The following is a 21,496-nucleotide window of genomic DNA, read 5'->3' on the forward strand; positions in this document are numbered from 1 at the left end:
CAAAAATGTCAACCATTCCAGTAATGTCTCTGTGAAAGCACACAGGCGCTCATTATTGGAAAGCTCAGAGAGAGGGGGGTGAATACTGTTCATGAGTTTTTTTGTTGGCTAAAGTTTAAGAATGTTTCATGTTTGATTAAAGTTTAGAGCTCTCCATGGTAGCTCTTTTTTCAGGTGCTCCAATGCCCTGTTTAGTCAATGGCCGAAGCCTCCTGAAAGAAGCTCGGAAATGCCCCTGTGATCTAATCATGACTGATGTATTTGTGTCAGCTTCCCTCTGCTTGATCAGTTTTTGTCTGTTCTGCCATATACGATTACCAGCCTCTCCTCTGATCATCAGCACGGGAAGCATGCCTAAACAACGGCTGCAACAGTCAACTCGACCAGTGGAAGACAGAGAGAGAGAGAGGGAGGTTGCGAGTGTGTGTGTGTGTGTGTGTGTGTGAGAGAGAGAGAGCGGGGGTGAGAGAGAGAGAGAGAAGAAAGCGCAGGAGGGAATAAATGAAAATTCATATGTAATGAAATTTTGGAGCGGGTGGGTCAGAGCAACAATGGAGCAGCAGGCCTGGTGAGCGGCGGGGGCAGGGGGGGCAGCCTTTGTTTGCCGAGCGCAGGAACAATGGGCTGTCCTCTGAGGCAGGGCGGCGGGTGGGCCAGCCCTCTGCCTGTGCCCTGAGGTAAACTACCCCCCCCCACACACACACACACACACACACACACACACATACACTCACACACACACTACCCCTTTCCCTGTGTCACAAAAGGGAAGAACAGTGTGGATTTGTAGTGTTGTTGTTTTTGTTGAGGGTCGTGGTGTGGTAAAGTGTATGTGTGTGTGTGTGTGTGTGCAACTGCCATGTGTGGATTTGTGGGTATAAGGGGCTTTTTTAGCAGAGTCCACATTGGTGCACTTTCACTTGTTGTTTTCCAGGCAGTGGACAGTTTGTGTGTGTGTATGTGTGTGTGTGTAAGTCCTTACCGTGTGAAAAGGACTGGCACCGCTGACATCACCAGAGTCCTCTGTCATGGCTGCCACAGAATGATCAAAATCTCAGTGACAGACATTCTGTCCAGACCAGTGGGCTTCTCTCCGCTATGACAGCATAGCTGTGTGGCATTTTAGAGAACTGTTGTGAGCTGGGAATGTCGCAAAACCCAACTATTTATGCCATCTACCACAGCAGAAGCAGCCTATGTGTTATTCACTAGCGTGGCGACGTTGCTTCGCCTGATGAGAGAGAAATACAAAACCACAACTCCTTAGTTGTTTCGCTGCAATCTGGTGGATGATATGACTCAGCGCTTGTGCCTCACATCCACAAAGGCTCGAACAGCGCTGCCCTATTTCCTTGAGGATGAATGAAAGAGATTTTTCCAGCCCATTTCATGTGCCTTGCAGAGCAGGACTTTGCTCTGTGGACATGCGGTCATATTTTTGCACTGGCGAGAGAAGGCTGGCTTTGATTTGATGTGGTTAAAAGGAAACTTGCAACGCTTATGAAGATTGATGTAATTTACTCTAAGTAGGCAAAAACAGCTACAGCAGTTTGATAAATATGAGTGAGGGGCCACGTGGGTGTTATTTCCATTTACAATCAATGTCGGATTTTGTCCTTGTTATTGATCCAGTCTACCATCTTGCACTGTTCACCTAAACCTTCCCCCACCCCAGTCCAGCTTGTGGGAAGCATTTCTCACGCTGGAACACTCATCTCAGCTCAGCTCATGACGCACAATATGCAACTCATCAGTCATTAGAAAAGTCGAGCGCTGTAACTAAAACAAACCACAGAGTTCCAGTCAAAGTAAGAAATCAGGAATTCAACAACTTCCTCTCCCCACAGCATATACTAGCAAGAGACCCATGTTTAGCGTTCTGCCTCCTCAGAGTCTTAGTGACTTGCACAGTATGTTGCCAAAGACATTGATACTAAATGCTGCCATGTCATACACATTTCTGTGGAAAATCTCTAGCAGGTGACCAAGTCTTTTTTTCCTGACCCGTACTCCAGTTTGCCAGTAGTTAGTCCAACCATCCAGCAAAAACCTGCAAAGTCTTTCTTTTAAACACTGTCTGAGACGCTGTATTGGTGTAGATAATATTATTGGATGTCAAGGCTACTATGCACTCTTGCACATTCAACTTAAGACATTGTCTGGCCCATGGAAAAAAAAGACCCAGTATTGCTGTTAGCTTTTCATTCCGCCAAGTTCATGGCAGCCCTCATTTAAAGATTGAGACTGCTTAAATACTGAGAGGAAACATGGCACTATACTGTGGGTCTGTGGAGGAAAACGACAAAAGGATCAGGATTTTGGGAAAGTTGTGTGTGAATAGCTGAGGGGTTTTATCTAGCTATGTTGTATTTCAGCCAAAGAGGGTAACACACCTACATATCTGCTGAAAAGAAAAAGAAATCCCTGCTTTTGTGGCAATTCAGTGTGTCCCTATAATTAATGTAACTACAAAAAGGGCCTTTTCTCCAAAGTTTAAAACGCCTTCTCGGTTATTTCATCAAAGGCTGTGAGGGAGCCATGATGAAGTTGATGGCAGTCTTTGATACCAAATTGTGTCCCCCCTGCTGAAGGCCTCCGAAAGGTTGTGGGCAAATATTGGCCACGCTGCCTGGGAGTTCACACTCATTTGAACATGTTGCCCCCTTTATTTCCTGGAGGAGGTATTGTTGGGCCCATGTTGGGGCAGTTGTGCCCTGGGAAGATGTCTGATAATGGTTGGGATCTGACTCAACAGAAGAGGAGGAAAAGCAAAGAAAAATGGCTAGTTTCTTGGAGAATGGTGGCATTGAAGGGATTATGACAAACACACAATACCACAATACCTAGGGGAACTTGGAACGTTGGAGGATAGTTTCACAACACATTGAGAAAAGGAAGGGATTGTTGTTTGTTGGTTGGTCATCACTGGTCACTATAAGAGGCATAGTTGAATGGGAATCTTTGAGGTCCCTTACTGTGCAGCAGATGTGTCAAATGATCTCTATCTGTCTGAAGAAAAAAAAAAGAGTCCATCCTTCATTCCACTGACCTCATGGTGTGAGGTACCACTGCTGAAACTGATTGAGCTGAATCCATCTATAGGTAATATGTAGACAAATTATGGATTTGCTCAATTGTATCGCTGCATGCTGTATCCTGCCAATGGAAATGGAAAAACAAACATACACATATGTACTGGTATATTCTTGTTTTTATTTAGTTATTCACACAGAATACATTCAATTGTTCAGTGAAACATTCCAGAGATTTCTTATACATCCTTTGAAGTTATGGGACATCATGTTCCCAGAGACACTTTTGTGGTTATATTCTATCAGCAAAATGGCCTGAACGGAGTTCTCAGTGGAACAGAGAATTACACATGGATACCAGAAAACCTCAATGCAAGCTGAAATTGCCTCTCATGGAATGGATAAAGCTTTGTTACTTTGAAATATTTATTATGTCTTCTTCCATGAATTAGTTTTTAGGTAAAAGAGTAGGGAATAGTGTATTCTTAATGTATTGTATTTGAGTGACTGACTGCTTGACATATATGTTTTGAGTCAACATATATGTCCTGTTGGCTGCAATCAGTTGGCTACTATCTGTTAACTGGAGGTTGGTTTGGTTGAAAAGTTGTGGAATATCCCCTGAACTAATTAAAAACTCATGAGGATGACTGATGCAGGGCTGATTCGTCATATCTGTGTCATTTCTGGTATGTGCTGACTTGACTGTCTAAGGTTCATGGAATTGGTGAGTACAGTAAAAGGGGGTGGGTCAGGGTCTTGGCTTAAAAAAGTGATACAGCTGTAATTTTTGCTTAAAACCTGATATGTGATTCACAGCATGGCGTTTTGCCGAGAAACCTCACCTGCGGTTAAAAGCAATGTAGTGTAGTTGTTTGTAGAAGTATATATACTTTTTTGATCCTGTGAGGGAAATTTGGTCTCTGCATTTAACCCAATCAGTGAATTAGTGAAACACAAACCGCACACAGTGAGGTGAAGCAGACACTAATCCCGGCGCAGTGAGCTGCCTGCTTCAACGGCGGCGCTCGGGGAGTAGTGAGCGGTTAGGTGCCTTGCTCAAGGGCACTTCAGCCGCGGCCCACTGGTCGGGGCTCGAACCGGCAACCCTCAAGTCCAGAGTGCTAACCAGTGGGCCACGGCTGCCCACTTTTTATCTTCACTTTATTGCAAAGCTTTATATCAGAGCGAAGTCCTTAATTTGTGTGGCATTACTTGCCACTTAGTCCTTAATTTGTGTGGCATTCGCTCTGAGATTCTCCCTCTGTTTTGGCACCTTCCATTTGAGCTTTACCGTGCACTAATTCAGCCCAACTGGGAACAGAGTCTTAACAGCAGGCGATAACATCATAGGTCAGGCTAAGGATGAGTATTAGAAAATGCACACATTTTATGAATGTCACTTTCAACATTTATTTAATTTAATTTATTTTCCCAGTGATAACAATATTTCATATAATATGAAAATGTTCATACATACTGGTAAATGGTGATATATGTCCATATTAATAGCCAAAGGAGACTGTATAAGCCATATTAACTGAATGAGAAAAAGAAAATCATGAATGCTTGAATGCTCTGCATTAATGTATTCATCAGTGTCATATTGTACTGGCGGTTTATACCTCATATTTGCTGACATCAGCTTTTTTAATCCTTTGTTTAATTGTCCTGTGTGAAAACAGGATGTGGTAAGCATCCAGTTAGTACTTTTTAATTCAGTTTATATGTGGTTGTGTGTGTGTGTGTGTGCATGTCTGCCTGTGTGTGCGTAGATAATAAGAAGGATCTATACTGAATCCACACATCTCTTAGAGCAGTGAGGTGTTTGGAGCGGCAGTGTTTCATGGGTAAATTTGTGCTCCTTTTGAGTGGGCAAAAAATAAATGAAATAAGTGCATTTCATAAACATGAAGGAGACAAAGGGATGTGTTAATGGCGTGGACACTGTGCTAATGAGACTCAGTGAAATGGATATTGGGGGCATTGTGGTGATGACTCCACCGCTGTGAGGTCGTTTGCGTCAAAAGGAGAAGTGTCTCGCACACAGAGGCATAGGCGAATGCCTGGCTTTACACACACACACACACCAAGCACAAGATGTGCTCACTGTTTCACCATGCATGCCATTGAAATGCAAAAGCCTCTGTTGGTGAAAAGCTTGAAAGGAAGGGATTTTTTTAGGTCATCCTTAATTAAATTTCCTGCCTGATGATAGACTAATAGGCCTGCTGGGACTAATGGAATTGTACAAGCATTTCATGTCACTAGTATAATGCACTGAATAGCAGCGAAATAATATTGTTTCTTATGTGATCCTTTACAGACCGAGGGGACATGTTTAGAAACCTTTCATTTCTACCCTCTCCCCTCGGCTCATCAGCATAATAAACCAAGCTCGTCATTATCTATATATTGTTATGATGAAATGACTTTATGAGTACTAATACAGTGGCTAGCATCACAGTGGCAGGAGTAATTTACCTGGTGCTTTGGCGGTCAGGGTGGAAGTAAGAATGTCTTGAATGTTTGCAGTCATGTGCTGGTTACCTAGAAATTACCGCTGTTTTACAAATCTAACGCGGTTCGTTATTTTTTTTTGTGGGGACAATACTTGACTAGCAGCCATTCTAAAGACTCTTTTGTGATCAGGTCAGCGTGTGATCAGGTGGAACACTCAGTCTGTAGAATATGAGGGACACAAGACCATAGGGCTCCTTTCTCATACGTATATTGTAAGGATAACATACATTGCTTCTCATGATATTATTTTAACTTTTATCTGAATATTTCATTAACTATATTTGCAGTTCTGCCCCATTGAAAATGATTCAGTTTGAATAACTTCACTCATAAATAACTACAGTATTACACACATTTTTTGTTTATGTTCCTGTGTTAATAGAAGTGTGAGCATGTTGTGGTTGACTTTCAATGGTTATCTAATATTTCAGTTAACTTATGGTAATGGTTCCTTTTGCAGTGTTTACCTTTTGAGCTCCTCTCTACTGTATGTGAAGGGTTAGCTGTGAATAATGCCTGCAGTATGCATACTCATACCTACACTGGTGCAAGAATTCAGAGTTGTTCCTGAGGACTTCACCATTTGTTCATCTTGAATAACGTTTACGATAGAGGTTGTTCTTCTGTCTGTCTTCACTGTTTATAGCATGTATAGCATATATGGGGAGTCGCCTGCATATATTGTATTGAGAGACCTTACTGTCATGTCTCCAAAATAGACTGATTGAATTAAAATGACTGAGCAGACCCTCACTCACTCACACATACACATACAGACACGCATTTAGAGGAGCTCTCATACATAATACCTATCATTACATTCAATTACAACTAGTTGGCGCTGTGTTGTGCATGTTATGCATGTGCCCACCTGGCAGTTGAGTGTCAGCCTGCACACACACACACACACACACACACACACACACACACTAACCCCAGTGGCTGGCACAGGCGCGCAAGCAGTGCGGGAGTTTGACAGCTGCTCGGCTGTGGATGTGTGCCCCCTTGTTTTGTGCGCGGACGCGCCTCCATGCCATGCCATTTGTTTGGAATGCTGTCCCCCTTTCCTGGAGGGCCGAGGAGCGGTGTGTAAGTGTAGCCACAGTATATTGTTGCATGACTAATCTCCCTTTCCCATCTGCCACTGGGGCCCCCGCTAGAAGCAGTCCCCACTTTGCCATCAGCCTCGGCCATATTGCCATGGCTGCAGTGCAGTGTGTGTGCGGCACAGGGGCTCCATGGCTCTTGGCTTCTGTCGGTGTGGCTCTGTCTGCAGAGTACGGGGGTCGGGGTGGGGAGGGGGCTTGTGAAGATGTGTTAAGTCGCATCACCAAGAATTATCACCATGCGCGCACACATGCAGAGAGAGAGAGAGAGAGACGTACAAACGCACACACACACATATGCAATACATAACACTACACCCAGAAATGCTGAGATTCCCAAACACATTTGATGTCTCTTTCCAACTTTATTTCTGCAGAACACACACACACACACACACACACACACACACACACACATACAGTAAAGCCCTTGTTCACAGCTCAGCTGTTTTGTGCTTAAATTGAATCATAGGCTCAAGTTCCCTGTCGTTCTGTATGTGGACTGCATTATTCCTGGGCTGGAATAATATGCTGGGTTGTTTGGTACCATTTGCGTTGGCAGTAATTTCACTGATGGATGTAACGGCTGGGTTATATTCTATGGTGCAGACTGTCATGGATTTTACCCATGGCATTTCAACAATAAGGGAGACTCACACAGGCCATAAATGGAACCTAATTGCTTATTAATGCTGGATGGATAGATGGGAGTGGAGTGAAGAAAGCATATGCTCGGTCTCTCTTTCCTCCTCCCTGCTTTTTGTTTTTCTCTTTGCTTTGTTTTTTTTTCTCCTCATTGCCTTTTGATGTTTCGCAGCCTTGTAAATTACAGAGGGAGCGACAGATGCACAGCTGTCTAACATGGAATAGCCTGTTGTCAACTGCCAGTGATCCTGAGAAAATCAATGGCTCTCTGAAACACTTTTTTTTTGAGGGGCGTGTTTTTTTTTTTTATTTGCGAGTTGTTTCAGCAATCAACTGCTGCATTTACACTGCGCGTCGACTTTATCGTCCTTTCAAAAAATGTCACCGTGCCTTGAGTTGTCGCAGATCGCCGTTGGATCTAAGTGTCACGGCAACTGAGGAGATTTTGTTTCTGTTCGCAGATGGCCTCTTGCTTTTTTTTTCTCTTTTTTCAAGTTAACCTTGGCTCCCTGTTTGACCACTCGTCCAGCTCATCGTCCGGCCACTCGCACGGCTACACCTGGGGCTGTTCATGCAGGCTATAAAACTGCCTGTTGGAGCTCAGCTGTCTTCTCTCCTGAGTTCGTGCCTCAGACTGGGGTTACTGGGTTGCGCCTCATACCACCCCGCCCCACCCCTCTTCAGATGGAAGTCGGGAGTGTGCCGTATCAGTGCTGGAAGCGATTAGGGGCCGAGTTGATTATGCAGTCAGGGGGATGATATTAAGGCCCCTGAGTTGTTTAGCGGCTGGAATGAGAGGGCTTTTCTCCCCCTCTCTCTCTCTCACACACACACACACACACACACACACACACATACACACACACACACACACACACACACACACACACACTAACTCCAGGCCTTCAGAAGCACAAAGTAGTTGTGCAGTGTCAGCAGTCAGTGGCACCCAGCACACAAACCCCAAATTCAAAACCCAAGCTGCAGCCTGTGCTGTGGGTGATTGCACTCTGCCCTCTTCTATTTCCCCACGCCGCCCACCCCGCCACACACACTCACACACATCAATTATACAGTCATCTACAAAACACCCACTGTACAGACAATCAGTACACAACAGAAAGAGAAACTACAGTGCATTGCATCTCAGCTGGAGACCATATTGTGTAGTTTGATGTGGATAATGGTTTTCTTATGTGTGCATATTTTGTAAGCATCTCTGGTGTTTAGGAAACAATTTCTCCATCTGTGAGTCATTTGGATTACCAAAGCCTGCCTGGCTTTGTATCTGAGCCCTAACAATAGGCAGAGTGATTTTTCAGATTGTTTACACTTTATGAAACTCCTTAATCAGGAGATTCCCAGTCACATGGAGTGACTGTACATGTCAGGGAAGAGCAGGGATTTAAGCACAGAGCTTGTCTCTTTGGCCTGAAAAGCCCTTTTCAGCTCCAAAGTGTTCCTGATGTGATCCTCCATGATCTATTTTGGAGAGCGAACACAGCGGCCATTGAGCGTCGTAAATTTTCATTCAGCAATCTCTCCCCGCCATGAATTTTCGCCCAAGTTTTAAGAGGCCGGGAGACAACAGCGAAAGCCTGTAAGTGTTTTTACAGCAGCTGTGTTGGATTACGGCTCGACGTTTTCTGAACTTGGCTCGTCCCTTTCCTCATGCGCCTTCTACATGAGCTCTCTGTCTCCGTTCCCATAGCATGCCTCTGGTTGCCGAATAGTATCTTTTCATTGGGTGTCAGAAGATGTTTGGCCTCAAATAAATTAAGACCAGAAAAACATAGTAATTTCAGACTCACTGTGTGATCTTGAGAGGGTCATAGTGTCATAATGGTCATAGTGTGCAGCCACCCGAGTGCCAACATGGACCCCAGCAGCTGGGCCGGCGAGAGTCCGGCCGAGGACATTGAGCACATGAGCGACTTCGGCCGACAAGCCCGTGGACAGCGACGCCGAGGCGTGTGGAAGACCCCGACGATGAGCAGAGCTTCAGGAGGCCCTGGCCATTACCGCCCTGCGGTCAGTATGAATCATCACTCTCGGCGAGGGAAAGATGTCACGGTAAAGTCCACCAGTACACTTTCGGAAGGCGGACATCCCAGGAGTCGGGGCTTTTTAGTTCTGTAGTAGTTTGTTTGTTTGTTTTAACCAACAACATTTTAGTAGCCAATCCGGGGGCCTGCGGGGCGTCGAGGGTGAGAGGAGACCTGTGGCTTTTTGAGAGGCGCTGGCTCACTGACCTGTTTTTTTGTTTGTTTGTTTGTTTGTTTTTTAACCAACAACATTTTAGTATTGACTAATCCGTGTGAAGACTACTTTGATGTTAGCTCTGTGGACTGACATACTATTTGTGTGTCTGTGTGTGTGTGTGTTCTCCAGGTTTCTCCCCTCCATCTCTCCTCCACTTCATTTCAGGCTTGGAGGATCCCCTCTGTCCCAATCCCCAGGCCTCCCACCCCCCACCCAGTGCCAACATGGACCCCAGCAGCTGGAGCGGCAGCGAGAGTCCGGCCGAGGACATTGAGCACATGAGCGACTCGGCCGACAAGCCCATGGACAACGACGCCGAGGGCGTGTGGAGCCCCGACATTGAGCAGAGCTTCCAGGAGGCCCTGGCCATTTACCCGCCCTGCGGTCGGCGCAAGATCATCCTCTCCGACGAGGGAAAGATGTACGGTAAGTCCACCAATCCCCCTTCAGACGGACATCCCAGGTCAAGGGCTTTTCGTTCTGTGGTAATTGTTTCTGTGGTAAATGCATTTGGAGTAGCCATCAGACTGGGGGGCCTGCGAGGGGCTGATCTCGGGGTGAGAGGAGACCTGTGGCTTTTTGAGAGGCTGGAGTAGAGGGGCTTGGGGGAGTAGGAGAGGATTGGTGGGGCTGGGGTTAGACTAGGCTGGCCTGGGTTGGGTTATGCTAGGCTGGGCTGGGTTAGACTAGGCTGGGCTGGGTTAGGCTAGGCTAGGCTGGGCTGGGTTGGGTTATGCTAGGCTGGGCTGGGCTGGGCTGGGCTGGGTTGGGTTATGCTAGGCTGGGCTGGGCTGGGCTGGGTTGGGTTGGGTTAGACTAGGCTGGGCTAGGCTGGGCTGGGCTGTGCGGAGAGGAGGCAGCCACTCTGTCGTAAAGCCAGTGTGCCCCATTAGTGCAGAGCAGATGGTCCTCCGACCGCCACCAGCTGCGCTACACCCCCCACCCCCACCCACTCTGTCTCTCTCACACACTCACACACGCACACACTACTACCCCCCCTGCCTCTTCCTATTCCTGAACAGAATGATGTCATGGAAAGAGGGGATATATTATTCCTGCTTCTTCTTTAACTCTCAAGTTCAACTCTCTCTTTCAGTTGTCTTCTTCTGACTAAAATACAGCCCTGAACATCTCTTCTGTTTATGTATTTTTGGAAACCATTTTGAACCATTTTTGCAACAGGTGTAATGCAAGGCCATTTCCATAAATAACTCACCTATGTTCAATTAAATCAACATATGATAAACAAACAAATTAACCATCCTTGGCTATCACAATAAACAATCATCCTCTGAAAAACCTTTGCTTTTACTAAGGTGCTCAAGTCCTTTGTAGCAGGTAGACTCCATATGGCTGTATAACTATAGAACTGCCTGTGGCGGTATTCTCACTATGCACATCAAACATTTCCTGTCTCACAGCAGGTAGTTTTTTTGTCAGGCACTACTTTGGTCATTCCCTTACCAGGAGCAGTGGAAAAATTACCCGAGAAGTGTTTGGAGAAGATTAAGCCTGTTGAATGCATTTAAATCGCAGCACTTTTCTCGCTCCAAACGTCAGGCAGGACAAAACAGCACTCTCCGACAACAACTTAATTTGTTGCCACAGGTTTGCTAGTTTATTCCTTCCGTGCGCCATCAAGCCATCTGTTTTCTGGGCAGGCACAGTCCCAGGTATCTCTGCTCCCAAAGGCTGCTCCGAGATCTGTGTGCGTGTTTGTGTGTGTGTGTGTGGTTCACACACAAATGTGCACACACACAAACACACACTCACACAGGTCCTGAGTGCCCCTCAACCCTCTCGCTCTCCCCCTTCCACCTTGCTCAATGCAGTTAATTAGCAACAGTCTCTATAGCAACTGGCTCTTACTTCAAAACAATGTGTAATTTTTTTCCTCCGTTCTCTCTCTCTCTCTCTCTCTCCCGCGGCTGCCATGGCTAAGCTTATCGCGGCACTGTTTACCTGAGGGGCTTTCTGCTGCTTTTGAGTCTCATTGGGCCTGGCACTGTGCCCAGCTGGGGGGGGGAGGGGAGGGGAGGGGAGGGGACACTTAATTGTGAAGCCGATGAAAACCACAGCGACAGCTGCAGCACGGGCACGCTCAGTAGCACAGCTCTCCAGCACCAGGAAGTGGTGGCGGACCCGACTTGAATGAGGCCACAGAGAGACACTGCCGCTCTCTTTGACCAAGCCCTTCACCAACCCCTATCCCCCCACCCCCACTCCACCCTCACCACCATCTCCCCAACAGTACAGTTTGAGTGTGTGTGTTTGTGTGTGTGTGATCTTTTGTATCAATTCTCCATTTTTTTTAGTGTAAATGTCATTTGACACTTTACCAGATGTCTGATGACTTCTTTGAATGAAATGAGACATTTTCACCACCGACTCTCTCTCGCTCTCCCTTCTCTCTCTCTCTCTCTCTCTCTCTCTCTCTCTCTCTCTGTCTCTCTCTCTCTCTCCCTGTGTCTGTCTTTCCTCTCACTGGGAATCCTTTAAGCTTATGTCACGAGCCAGCTCTGGTCGGTTCCCCCCCTTTGTGTAATTAACGCGTTCCTTACGACCCAATATCGGAGAGTGCGCTGCCCCTGCCCTCTCAGGTCATTAGAGAGGGGGACAGAGTTCGAGTGGTCCTGATGACCTGCTCTTACCCGCTGAGCAGGGGAATTAGAGTTCCTCTTTGGTTTTCCCCTAGAGACACTAACGTTCTTTCCTTAAATAGTGCTATCTTCAGCAACACTATCCGAGTGCGAGCAGGTAAATTATAGGACGTGGCTAATGAATAAGTAGGATTGACCTTGGGAGTTCAGATTATGCCAGTAATGAAGCATGTCTGACCACAGGTGGACTTGTTTTACATATTTTGAAATATACAGCTAGATTGTTTTAATGTACCTGTAGATGGAATTAGGTAGAATTACAATCAGCAGAGAATAGGTATTTTGAAAATGTGTTTTGTTTTGTGTTTTTTTTTTTTTTTAAAGACAGTGATTTTCTAGAATTCATTTTGCAGATGCAAAAGACAAGCAATCACACTTTCCTCACAAATAGCATGGGGGAAAATGGCTGGTTCAGCTCCACATTTGCCACCATGGGATGGAGGCTTAATGCTTGCCCAAAGAGGGTGTCATTGTCTGGGTACAAGCTGTGAATGTTGGCCGTCTCCACTGCCCAAAGGGAAACAGACAGGCCTGCGAAGTGACCAGGGTTTGAGTCATTTCTCGGTCACCCTTAAGCTATCTCACAGTTATGATATAGCTGGCAAGAAACAGCTACACTCCCCCACCATCTCTCTCTCTCTCTCTCTCTCTCTCTCTCTCTCTCTCTCTCTCTCTCTCTCTCTCTTTCTCTCTCTCACACACACACACACACACACACACACACACACACACACACACACACACACACACACACACACACACACACGCATACACACACACCAGCTTGTGGCATTCACAGTACTATTCAGCCACGGCTACCCTGCCAGTGTAAACATGTGCGTCAGTGAGAGTCAATGCAGATGGTCTCTAAGTAATGCACAGTGCCACACAGGCCCTGAGATGAACCTGCTGTGACAGCGGCGATGGAATCTTTAACCTTGTTGGGTGCGAGAACTGTTTCATGCCATTCCTGCATATAGAGATGGATGCATGGCCATGTTGTCTTTGGGGAAAAAAACGCAGGGGATTGAGAGTGAAGAGAGGGCAGGAAGAGAGGGCATATTAAAAGATGGAAAGTTCTGTGGGTTTAGTCCTTTGTGTGCATGTGTGTTGCAGGGGTCAGGGTGCCCTCCATGACACCGCACAGAAGGTGGAGGGTGTGTGTGTGGGGGGCGAGGGGGGTTTGAAATGAGTTTTGTGGAGAAAGAAGGTCACCAAATCTAAATGGGAAGGACCCGCATGTAACAATGGGAAGAATGTCTCTCTCAGCGAAATCCACACAGAGAATTGAATTTCGTGAAGAGACAGCGTATTGTGCAGAGAAGCACCAGCTGAATAAAATAGCAAATAAATAAATAAATAAATAAATGACAAAAGCACCATGTTTCTGAAACACGAGAGCGCTCTGACAATAAGGCACATGCTGCATGTCCCTGCCTTAGTGAAATTGCCGTTAAATTGCAGCTGCGGCCGCAGGGAGCTGTGGTCTCCCGGTGGAGCTGGTCGTAAGGAGGCCGCCAGCGCTCTCTCTCCACACCTGTTGCCTTCACCGTTTCCTGGCTCCGAGCTGTGATTTCCTCATGGAACATACTGAAATAGTGAGATGATCGCATGGAGAGAGTGTTTGTGTGCGTGTGTGGTGTGTTTGAGAGAAAGAGAGAGGGGGTGTGAGTAAGAGAGAGAGAATGTTGGAGATGTTCCTCAGGGGGTTTATCCAAAAGTGTTGGCGTCTGTGCAAAAACCGAAGGATGCGTGTGTGAGTGAGAGAGATATAGAGAGGGCATATGTAGAGAGCATGTGTGTTAATGTGCGTTGTGAGTGTGTATAAACATGTGTGTGTGTGTGTGGGGGGGTTGGTCTCTGGCCGGGATGAGGTGTGACCACACCGAGCATGTCTGCACTTGTCCCCCACTCACACCCTCAAACAGAGGAGGAGAGAGGGGATGAGTGTTGAAGGACTGCGGGATTAAAATAGAAACTAATATCGCATCCCTTCATGGCTTCCATTCCGCCAAGCCCAACAGCAGTTAACAGGCCTCATCACCACAATGGAAACTGCCATGACCACCTTGAGGTAGAAGTAAAAAAAAAATGCTATGTTAAACTAAACAATTTAAATTCCATTACTCAAACTTTTTTTTAAAAAAGAGTCATTGTTCATGTTATATTGAACGATCTCAAGGTCAGGCCTACTGTTCAAGTCCTGCTTAAAAGCAGACGGTAAACACTAAAGAAGCTTTTACACTTCTCCATGGCTAATATGTTAACATTCATTTCTCTCTCTCTCTCTTTCTCTATCTCTGTCTTCGTATTTGACTCTCAAGGTGAAAACCGACCCCTCACAAAATACTTCCTCACCACTAATGACTTGATGGTGTTCACTTTGCCTCAGCTAGGAGAGCACTCAGTGAGTGCACACCTCTGCCAAGGGCAACTGTCGTTTGCTGGTGTAGCGCAAAATCAGCGAAAGTGAAACTAAACTTCATGGAGCTGGCCAGAGAGTCGGATTCACGGCGACATTTTATGTCTTCATCCTTGGGCCAGACGGCACCTTTTAAAAAAGAAACATTGTGAAAATTGGGCCGGTAGTTTTTGACAGTGACAACAATCTGACAGGCACATCATCAGGAGTTTGATTGACTGAACACATCAGTCTGGCCATTCAGTACATTCCAACTTAGTTAAAACCTAACCGGCAAGAATCAAATGGCCACTGTGTCACAATGCAGAGCTTCCAGACAAACCACAAGAGGAAGCCAAAATGCTCCCATTTTATTCTTTATGGGCCCCAGTAAAATTCTAGGTTTTATTAAATTTCAATTAACATAATTTATTGTGACCTCATTAGTCTTTATATTCCTTAAACATGTGGAAGTCAGTTGTCATTGAGACTAAACTCAGCATAGCCCAATCAACAGGGCTGTAGGCACATACATAATTTAATGCTTTAAATAATGAGGCAGTTGTGGTTTTTACCCTCCTTTGTGTGTGTGCTTTTTTGAACTAAACAAAAACTATTTTTTTTTCTTTAAGGTTAGAATATTTGCCTTCTTTTTTTTTTCGGCAACGTGTTTTCAGTGTGCATTTAGCACCCCAGTGGCAGCTGCTCCAGACATAATGAAGAGAGGTCACTGGAGGTCGTTTGTATTTTCCGAGTGTGATATCCAGCGTTCGGGTGTTATGTTTCCAGCCCAACCCCAGCGCGCGCTGTGCCGGCCTCCCACCCACCCCGTCGTTGGAGCACAAACGAGATTCGGCCTCGCTAACAGGAAGCACGGCTAATTACTCCCATTAAAGTCCAACGGCTGCGGAGCGACTCCACTCACTCCTAATGACTTCGGCTTTTCCTTGGGCTCTCTCCCAGCTCAAAAGCCTCTGCATTCACATTAGAGCAGTCTAGTTGGAGAAAGACAGTTTCCCCTCCTGTCTGACTATTTCTGTCACACACACACACACACACACACACACACACACACACACACACACACGCACACACACAAAGTGTATCATCAATTAATTTTGAGATCAAATGGACATTTTGACCTTTATTGGCATTTTGACAGCGAGTATCAGGCTATTATGACTAGTTTGGCTTGTATGGGTTGTGCTCCGCAGTAATTAGACCCGAATCCAAATGCTGCAGCTTTTAAATCCTGTGATTCCATTCGAACAGCTCTAGTTTCACTGGTCTGCTGTCCTAAACCCTCGTAACCTCCTCATGACCCATGATGATAGAATTGAGGACCTAATTTGTGTTTCTTAATTTAGTTTCTTAATTTTACACTGTTTATCTGTTTATTTGTTAATGTTGGCGAAGCAGGCAGTTTGCTCACTTGTTTTGAAAACAAAAAGCAAACCATGGATTTGAGATACATAAAATTGCTCGTTTTCATGTAGCCTAACACCCAGTTAATTAGTTAGCTAATTTAAAAAAAACTCTGTAGTCCTTTTAAAAGACAACAGTATCCATTAGAACTGCAGAAAACAAAAAAACACATTTGCACTTTCCAAAAAAAAAAACCTTCTGCTTTTGCTCCTGGGTTGGCGAGCAGCAGCCTCTCATTGTGTAGGGCTGGCCAGTAGGCAGCAGCTTGGGTCTCTGCTGTGAGTGATTGGCCCTCTGCTCTAATGAAGAGCCCGTATTGGGGGGTGGGGGGTGGGCGGCTGGTCATTGTGATGTAGAAGAACAGCCTCCGTCATGGTTCCCCACCATCTGACTTTGGCCATGAAGTCTCTGTTCAGCCGCCTCTCCCCCCTCTCCACTCCCCTCCTCCCCCCTTCCCTCTCCTCCGCTCTCCACAATGTGGGACACGAGGGGTGTCAAAATGTTACGGGTTATGCCACCTACAATAGGCAGCTGGCCGGGCAGAATCAGATGCACAGCAGACGTGTGTGTGTGTGTCTTTGTGTGGCTGTGTGCACAAGTGTGTGTGTGTGCGTATGTTTCGAGAGCAGCTTTTATCTGGCAGTGGAAAGGCAGCCTCACCCTTTGACTCTTAATACCCGTGCTCTCGGGGTGATACTTGCATTTTTGCCCGCTGATCATATCAGCCTAAGCTCCCCCGACTTTGCGCCAAGGGGATTGCTTGAGCCCACCATCTGCTTTAGGCTGCCGGCCATCAGCTCCCGAACCAAAAGGCGCCGTATTTTAACAGAAGGCAGGAGGGGAGACTTAACTTTAAACCACTGATAACTTGCTGACTGCTCCTCTTACCACTACAGCAGCAGCATCCAATAGGAAAGTCATCAACTCCATTACCTTCTGAGATTTGTGCCCGTTAAAGCCATTTACTTAGGCAGTTAAAGCTATTCACTACGGCTGTGAGAACTATTTACAGTGATGAATGAGTTGCTATTTAGAAACCCACCTGCTAACTTTCCCTGAATGAGAAGGTAGTGTAAGCACTAGGAGTAGAAGGCTTCTCATAGTAGTTGCAGTAACTATAGTAGCATTAGTTGTGGTATTGCCATTAGCAGTAGCAGTAGAAATTGTTGTAGTTGTAGTAGTAGTAGTAGCAGTAGCAGTAGTAATAGTAGTAGTATCAGTAGCAGTAGTAATAGTAGCAGTAGTAATAGTAGTAGTAATAATAGTAATAGTAGTAGTAGTAGTAGTAATAATAGTAATAGTAGTAGTAGTAGTAGTAGTAGTAGTAGTAGTAGTAATAATAATAGTAGTAGTAGTAGTAATAATAGTAGTAGTAGTAGTAGTAATAATAGTAATAGTAGTAGTAGTAGTAGCAGCAGTAGCAGCAGCAGCAGCAGCAGTAGTAGTAGTAGTAGTAGTAGTAGTAGTAGTAGTAGTAGTAGTAGTAGCAGCAGCAGCAATAGTAGTAGTAATAATAGTAGTAGTAGTAGTAGTAGTAATAATAGTAATAGTAGTAGTAGTAGTAGTAATAATAGTAATAGTAGCAGCAGCAGTAGTAGTAGTAGTAGTAGTAGTAGTAGTAGTAGTAGCAGCAGCAGCAGTAGTAGTGGTAGTAGTAGTAGTAGTAGTAGTAGTAGTAGTAGTAGTAGTAGTAGTAGCAGCAGCAGCAATAGTAGTAGTAATAATAGTAGTAGTAGTAGTAGTAGTAATAATAGTAATAGTAGTAGTAGTAGTAGTAGTAATAATAGTAATAGTAGTAGCAGCAGCAGCAGTAGTAGTAGTAGCAGCAGCAGTAGTAGTAGTAGTAGTAGCAGCAGCAGTAGTAGTAGTAGTAGTAGTAGTAATGTAGTAGTAGTAGTAGAGCTGTGGTGAGTAAGAGCTCTCCCCCCTCCTCTCGCCCTTCCCCTTTTTTGCCGGGGACCTCCTGCTGAAAGGCTCCATATTGTTGGCTTAGGCCATTGTGATGCTAATGCGCGCCTGAGACCCTGGAGTCATCCATCATGGCTGGCGGGACGGCAGGGCTATTGTCCAGAGGATTTGGGTCTCTCTTGCCCTCACCTCGCTCAGACGCTAGGGGCCTGGGCCCAGACCACAGTGCATTATGGGAGAGGCTGGAAGGGGGGTGGGGTCGGGTGGGGGGAGGAACGGAAAGGATTAGGGCCGCTGTCACTGTGTAAATATGGAATAATCCAAGGGAAAAGAAAATGGCAGGGGTACAGAGGATTTTTTAATAATTCCTGCCTCGATTTAATCAAGCCCTTGTGCAAGAACTTTTTTTTTTTTGTTTGTTTGTTTTTTTTTTTTTGCTGATCCCCTCTAATTTCACTGGAGTTGACAGTGCTGTGTTTATGTCATAAACACTTGCGTTTACATATTTCAGTTGGAGTTTGTTACATCGACAGACGTTTTACGCAGAGGAAAAAAAAACAACCGAGATTTCACAGAAGGAACAAAAATCCCATTTCATGCCCATGTTTGAAGGGATTAGTCATGCTTTAGCCCTGGCAAGGTCCCTGCCCATATTTCCTTTAAGATGCAAGCAACTACACTTGGAAATTGCTAATTAATCAGCTTTTAAGTGTGGATCTGTTTGATCGGTGTCTGGAGTGCTGGGACCGCTCCCAGTCGGAGGAAGCCCTCCTTTGCATCGCTGTGGCGTCCTGAAATTACGTCGGAGGCTAAGGCTCTACATTTCCCCTCCCTCGCCCTCCTTTCCTGGAGAAGCCACATGAAGGGAGTCCATGTGTGTGTGTGTGTGAGTGTTAGTGATCCGCGGCCTGTCGCTGCGCCAGGCCGCATTCACCCAGATCCGCTGACATCATCCCAGCCTCGCTGAGGCTCATGGGAGTGCGGTCGAGGGGCTCATTAAATGCCGCCAAAAAGGAATGAGCTTGTCTCATCATGAACCCTGAGCTCCCGCTCTCTCTCTTTCTCTCTCTCTTGCTCCATCTGTGTTACTCTTTTTCTCTTTCTCTCTCTCTCTCTCTCTCTCTCTGTTCCCTCCTCTGCTTCGCTCCCGTCTCTGTTATCATCAACACCAATCAACCAAAACAGCCTAGCAACCGATAATCTCTCCAGTTGCCCCTTAAGGTAAACAAGGCCGACTCTCACACCACACCACATGCCTCTGTCAATCTCCCTCCTTCTGTCCCTCCCCCATTCTCTCCTCCTCTCCCTCCCCATCCTGTAACTCAGGGCAGGAGCTTCACGCAGAACTGAGGATTTAGCAACTGTGTGTGTGTGTTTTTGCCGTATGATTAATGGTTAGAAGCCCGCTCCCACCGTCATCGGAATCACCAGCCGGGAGGACAGTCCGCGCTGTCAGTGTTGAGTGATAGACCATGCCACCCCCCACCTCCCTCGCTCGACTCTGAGGGCCCTGGCAGCTTTTGTGGCCTCCCGTGCCCTCTGCCACGGGCCCGGACAGGGTCAGGCGAGGTCACACGGGGTCAGTGGCGGTGCCATCCATCAGGCTTGTTTTGAGCCGAAGTGGAGGGAGGTCCAGTGGACCCCCTATAGCAGGAGCTGTCCGCCCGCAGATTCCTGTAGGCTGCCTTGAAGGACTCCCCTTAACCCTTCTCGTCGCGTGGAGAGGAGATAGCACCACAATCGACCACAATCACTCACCAGCACCCAGCGTGTGTCTCAACATCTGATGCCATCTAGATTGCTGTGATGGTGCTAATGCTGATTTAAATCCAAAAGCATTGATGCAGACTGCATGCCGGTTCTTTCTTGTGGTTTCTGTTTGAGCCCCAGGGAAACTGGTGATACAACAGGAGCACAAACAGGTGGAGAGAGACACAGAGAGAGAGAGAGAGAGGGAATGAGACAGAGATAGAGAGAAAGAGACGGTCCTGTGTTTGTCATTCTTCTCGATCTCTGCTTTGTTTTGATGGTTCTAGTTCCTAAGGGGCTTGTGGGACCTGACTTTGATGTTTAGAGTGTGTGTGTGTGTGTGTGGGGGGGGGGGTCTAATGGTTATCAGTGGTTTGGGGAGAAACACATGACTGTGTAGATAACCCCCACCCCCAGCCCGACTTTAAATAAGCAGCTGAGATTACAGTGCTGAGCTCTTTAAAGTAGCCATATGAAAGCAACCAGTTGAGGGCTTTACTGCGTCACGTTTACAGCCTTTTATTTTGATCCATGCTACTTTCTGATGTCGTAGAATGGCCCTATCAACACGCCTCAGTGAAGTCGCTGGTGTCTGACTGCCCACCGACTCGCCTCTATGCCACACAAGACATGCCTTATTTAACTTCCGGAAAGATCTACAAGATTGGCCAGCGTCTAGCTATGTTAACCTCCCCACGTCAAACCCAAAGTTCAAGAGGCACCGATAATAGTTTTCTGACCCCTGCCATTGCTTCACACATAAAGTGGTCTGGAGTAAATTGCCTCTTCATTTTTGAGGGGAACACTGGTATATTATGTTTGACTGGGGAGCTGTTGACCACTCTGGACCTCTCGTCAATGTGGCCGCCGAGCGTGATTTCCCTCTCCACCGCCCGAAAAATAAAAACTGCCGCCGTGATTACTTTAAAAGGCTCAAAAGTGTGCCCTCTTATAAACATCGCAGGGGAGGGATTTGGTGTTTCCATCTCAGAGGTTTTCAAGTTTCAGAAAAAAGAGGGGTGGTGGGGGGTGGTTGGGGCAGACACAGGAAAAAAGGGAGGAAAAAAGAGTGCTCCGGCCTCTTTCTCTCGTAAGGTTGTTTTGCACGCTTGCCAAGTCCCGCTGAGCGTGTTTTCAAGCCGCTGAAAAGAATGAATTATTCAGCAGTAAGCATGCTTACAGCTGGACGTTTGGGGCCCTTTGATCTACGAACGGGGCGTCTGCATGAATGCCCGTATTGTCATGTTATGTGTACACAGTGTGTGAGTGATTGAAAATAGGGAGGCCTGGGGCCCGAGCGGGGGCAGAGATTACAGTGCAGGCTCGCCGGGCGCGCAGGGGCCCGAGCAGAAAATCCCCAGATGCTGTTTGTTCGCCTGAGGTCACATGTTGCTGCGGCGCTCCGTGTGGCCTTAACAAAACGCTCCTTTAGAGAGAGAGAGAGAGAGAGCGCTTCTATCACCCCCTATCTTATTACCATTGAAGCCCCCACCACACCACGCCTGTCAAAGCTGTGTAGCTGAGTCAGGAGTGTGTGTGTGTGTGTGTGTGCGCGCTGTGTGTGTGTGTGTGTGTGTGTGTGTGTGTGTGTGTGTGTGTGTGTGTGTGTGTGCACGTGCATACGTACACAAGTGTGCTTGGGTTTTTGTTTGACATAAATGTACAGTGATATGAACATATTTTTGCCTGCGTGCTGATAATATGCTACATGTCTTTCCTCTGATCTGGCTCATGTTCAATACGTCCCTGTCCACTGGAAATAAAAACAAACATTGTGACAAATGC

The 21,496-nt window shown here is 46.3% G+C and overlaps 1 protein-coding gene across 2 annotated transcripts in view; it reads left to right on the forward strand.

Moving 5' to 3' along the window:
• tead1a (TEA domain family member 1a) overlaps positions 1 to 21,496 on the forward strand; it is a 37,506-nt gene that overhangs the window by 2,899 nt on the left and 13,111 nt on the right. For both annotated transcript variants that reach the window (XM_048257048.1, XM_048257049.1), the window contains exon 2: positions 9,698 to 9,994. In XM_048257048.1, the coding sequence (XP_048113005.1) occupies positions 9,793 to 9,994 (202 nt within the window). In that variant the 5' untranslated portion in view covers positions 9,698 to 9,792. The remainder of the gene's footprint in view (positions 1 to 9,697; positions 9,995 to 21,496) is intronic.

This window comes from Alosa alosa, chromosome 11, assembly GCF_017589495.1.
Source record: "Alosa alosa isolate M-15738 ecotype Scorff River chromosome 11, AALO_Geno_1.1, whole genome shotgun sequence".
Taxonomy (NCBI): Eukaryota; Metazoa; Chordata; class Actinopteri; order Clupeiformes; family Clupeidae; genus Alosa; species Alosa alosa.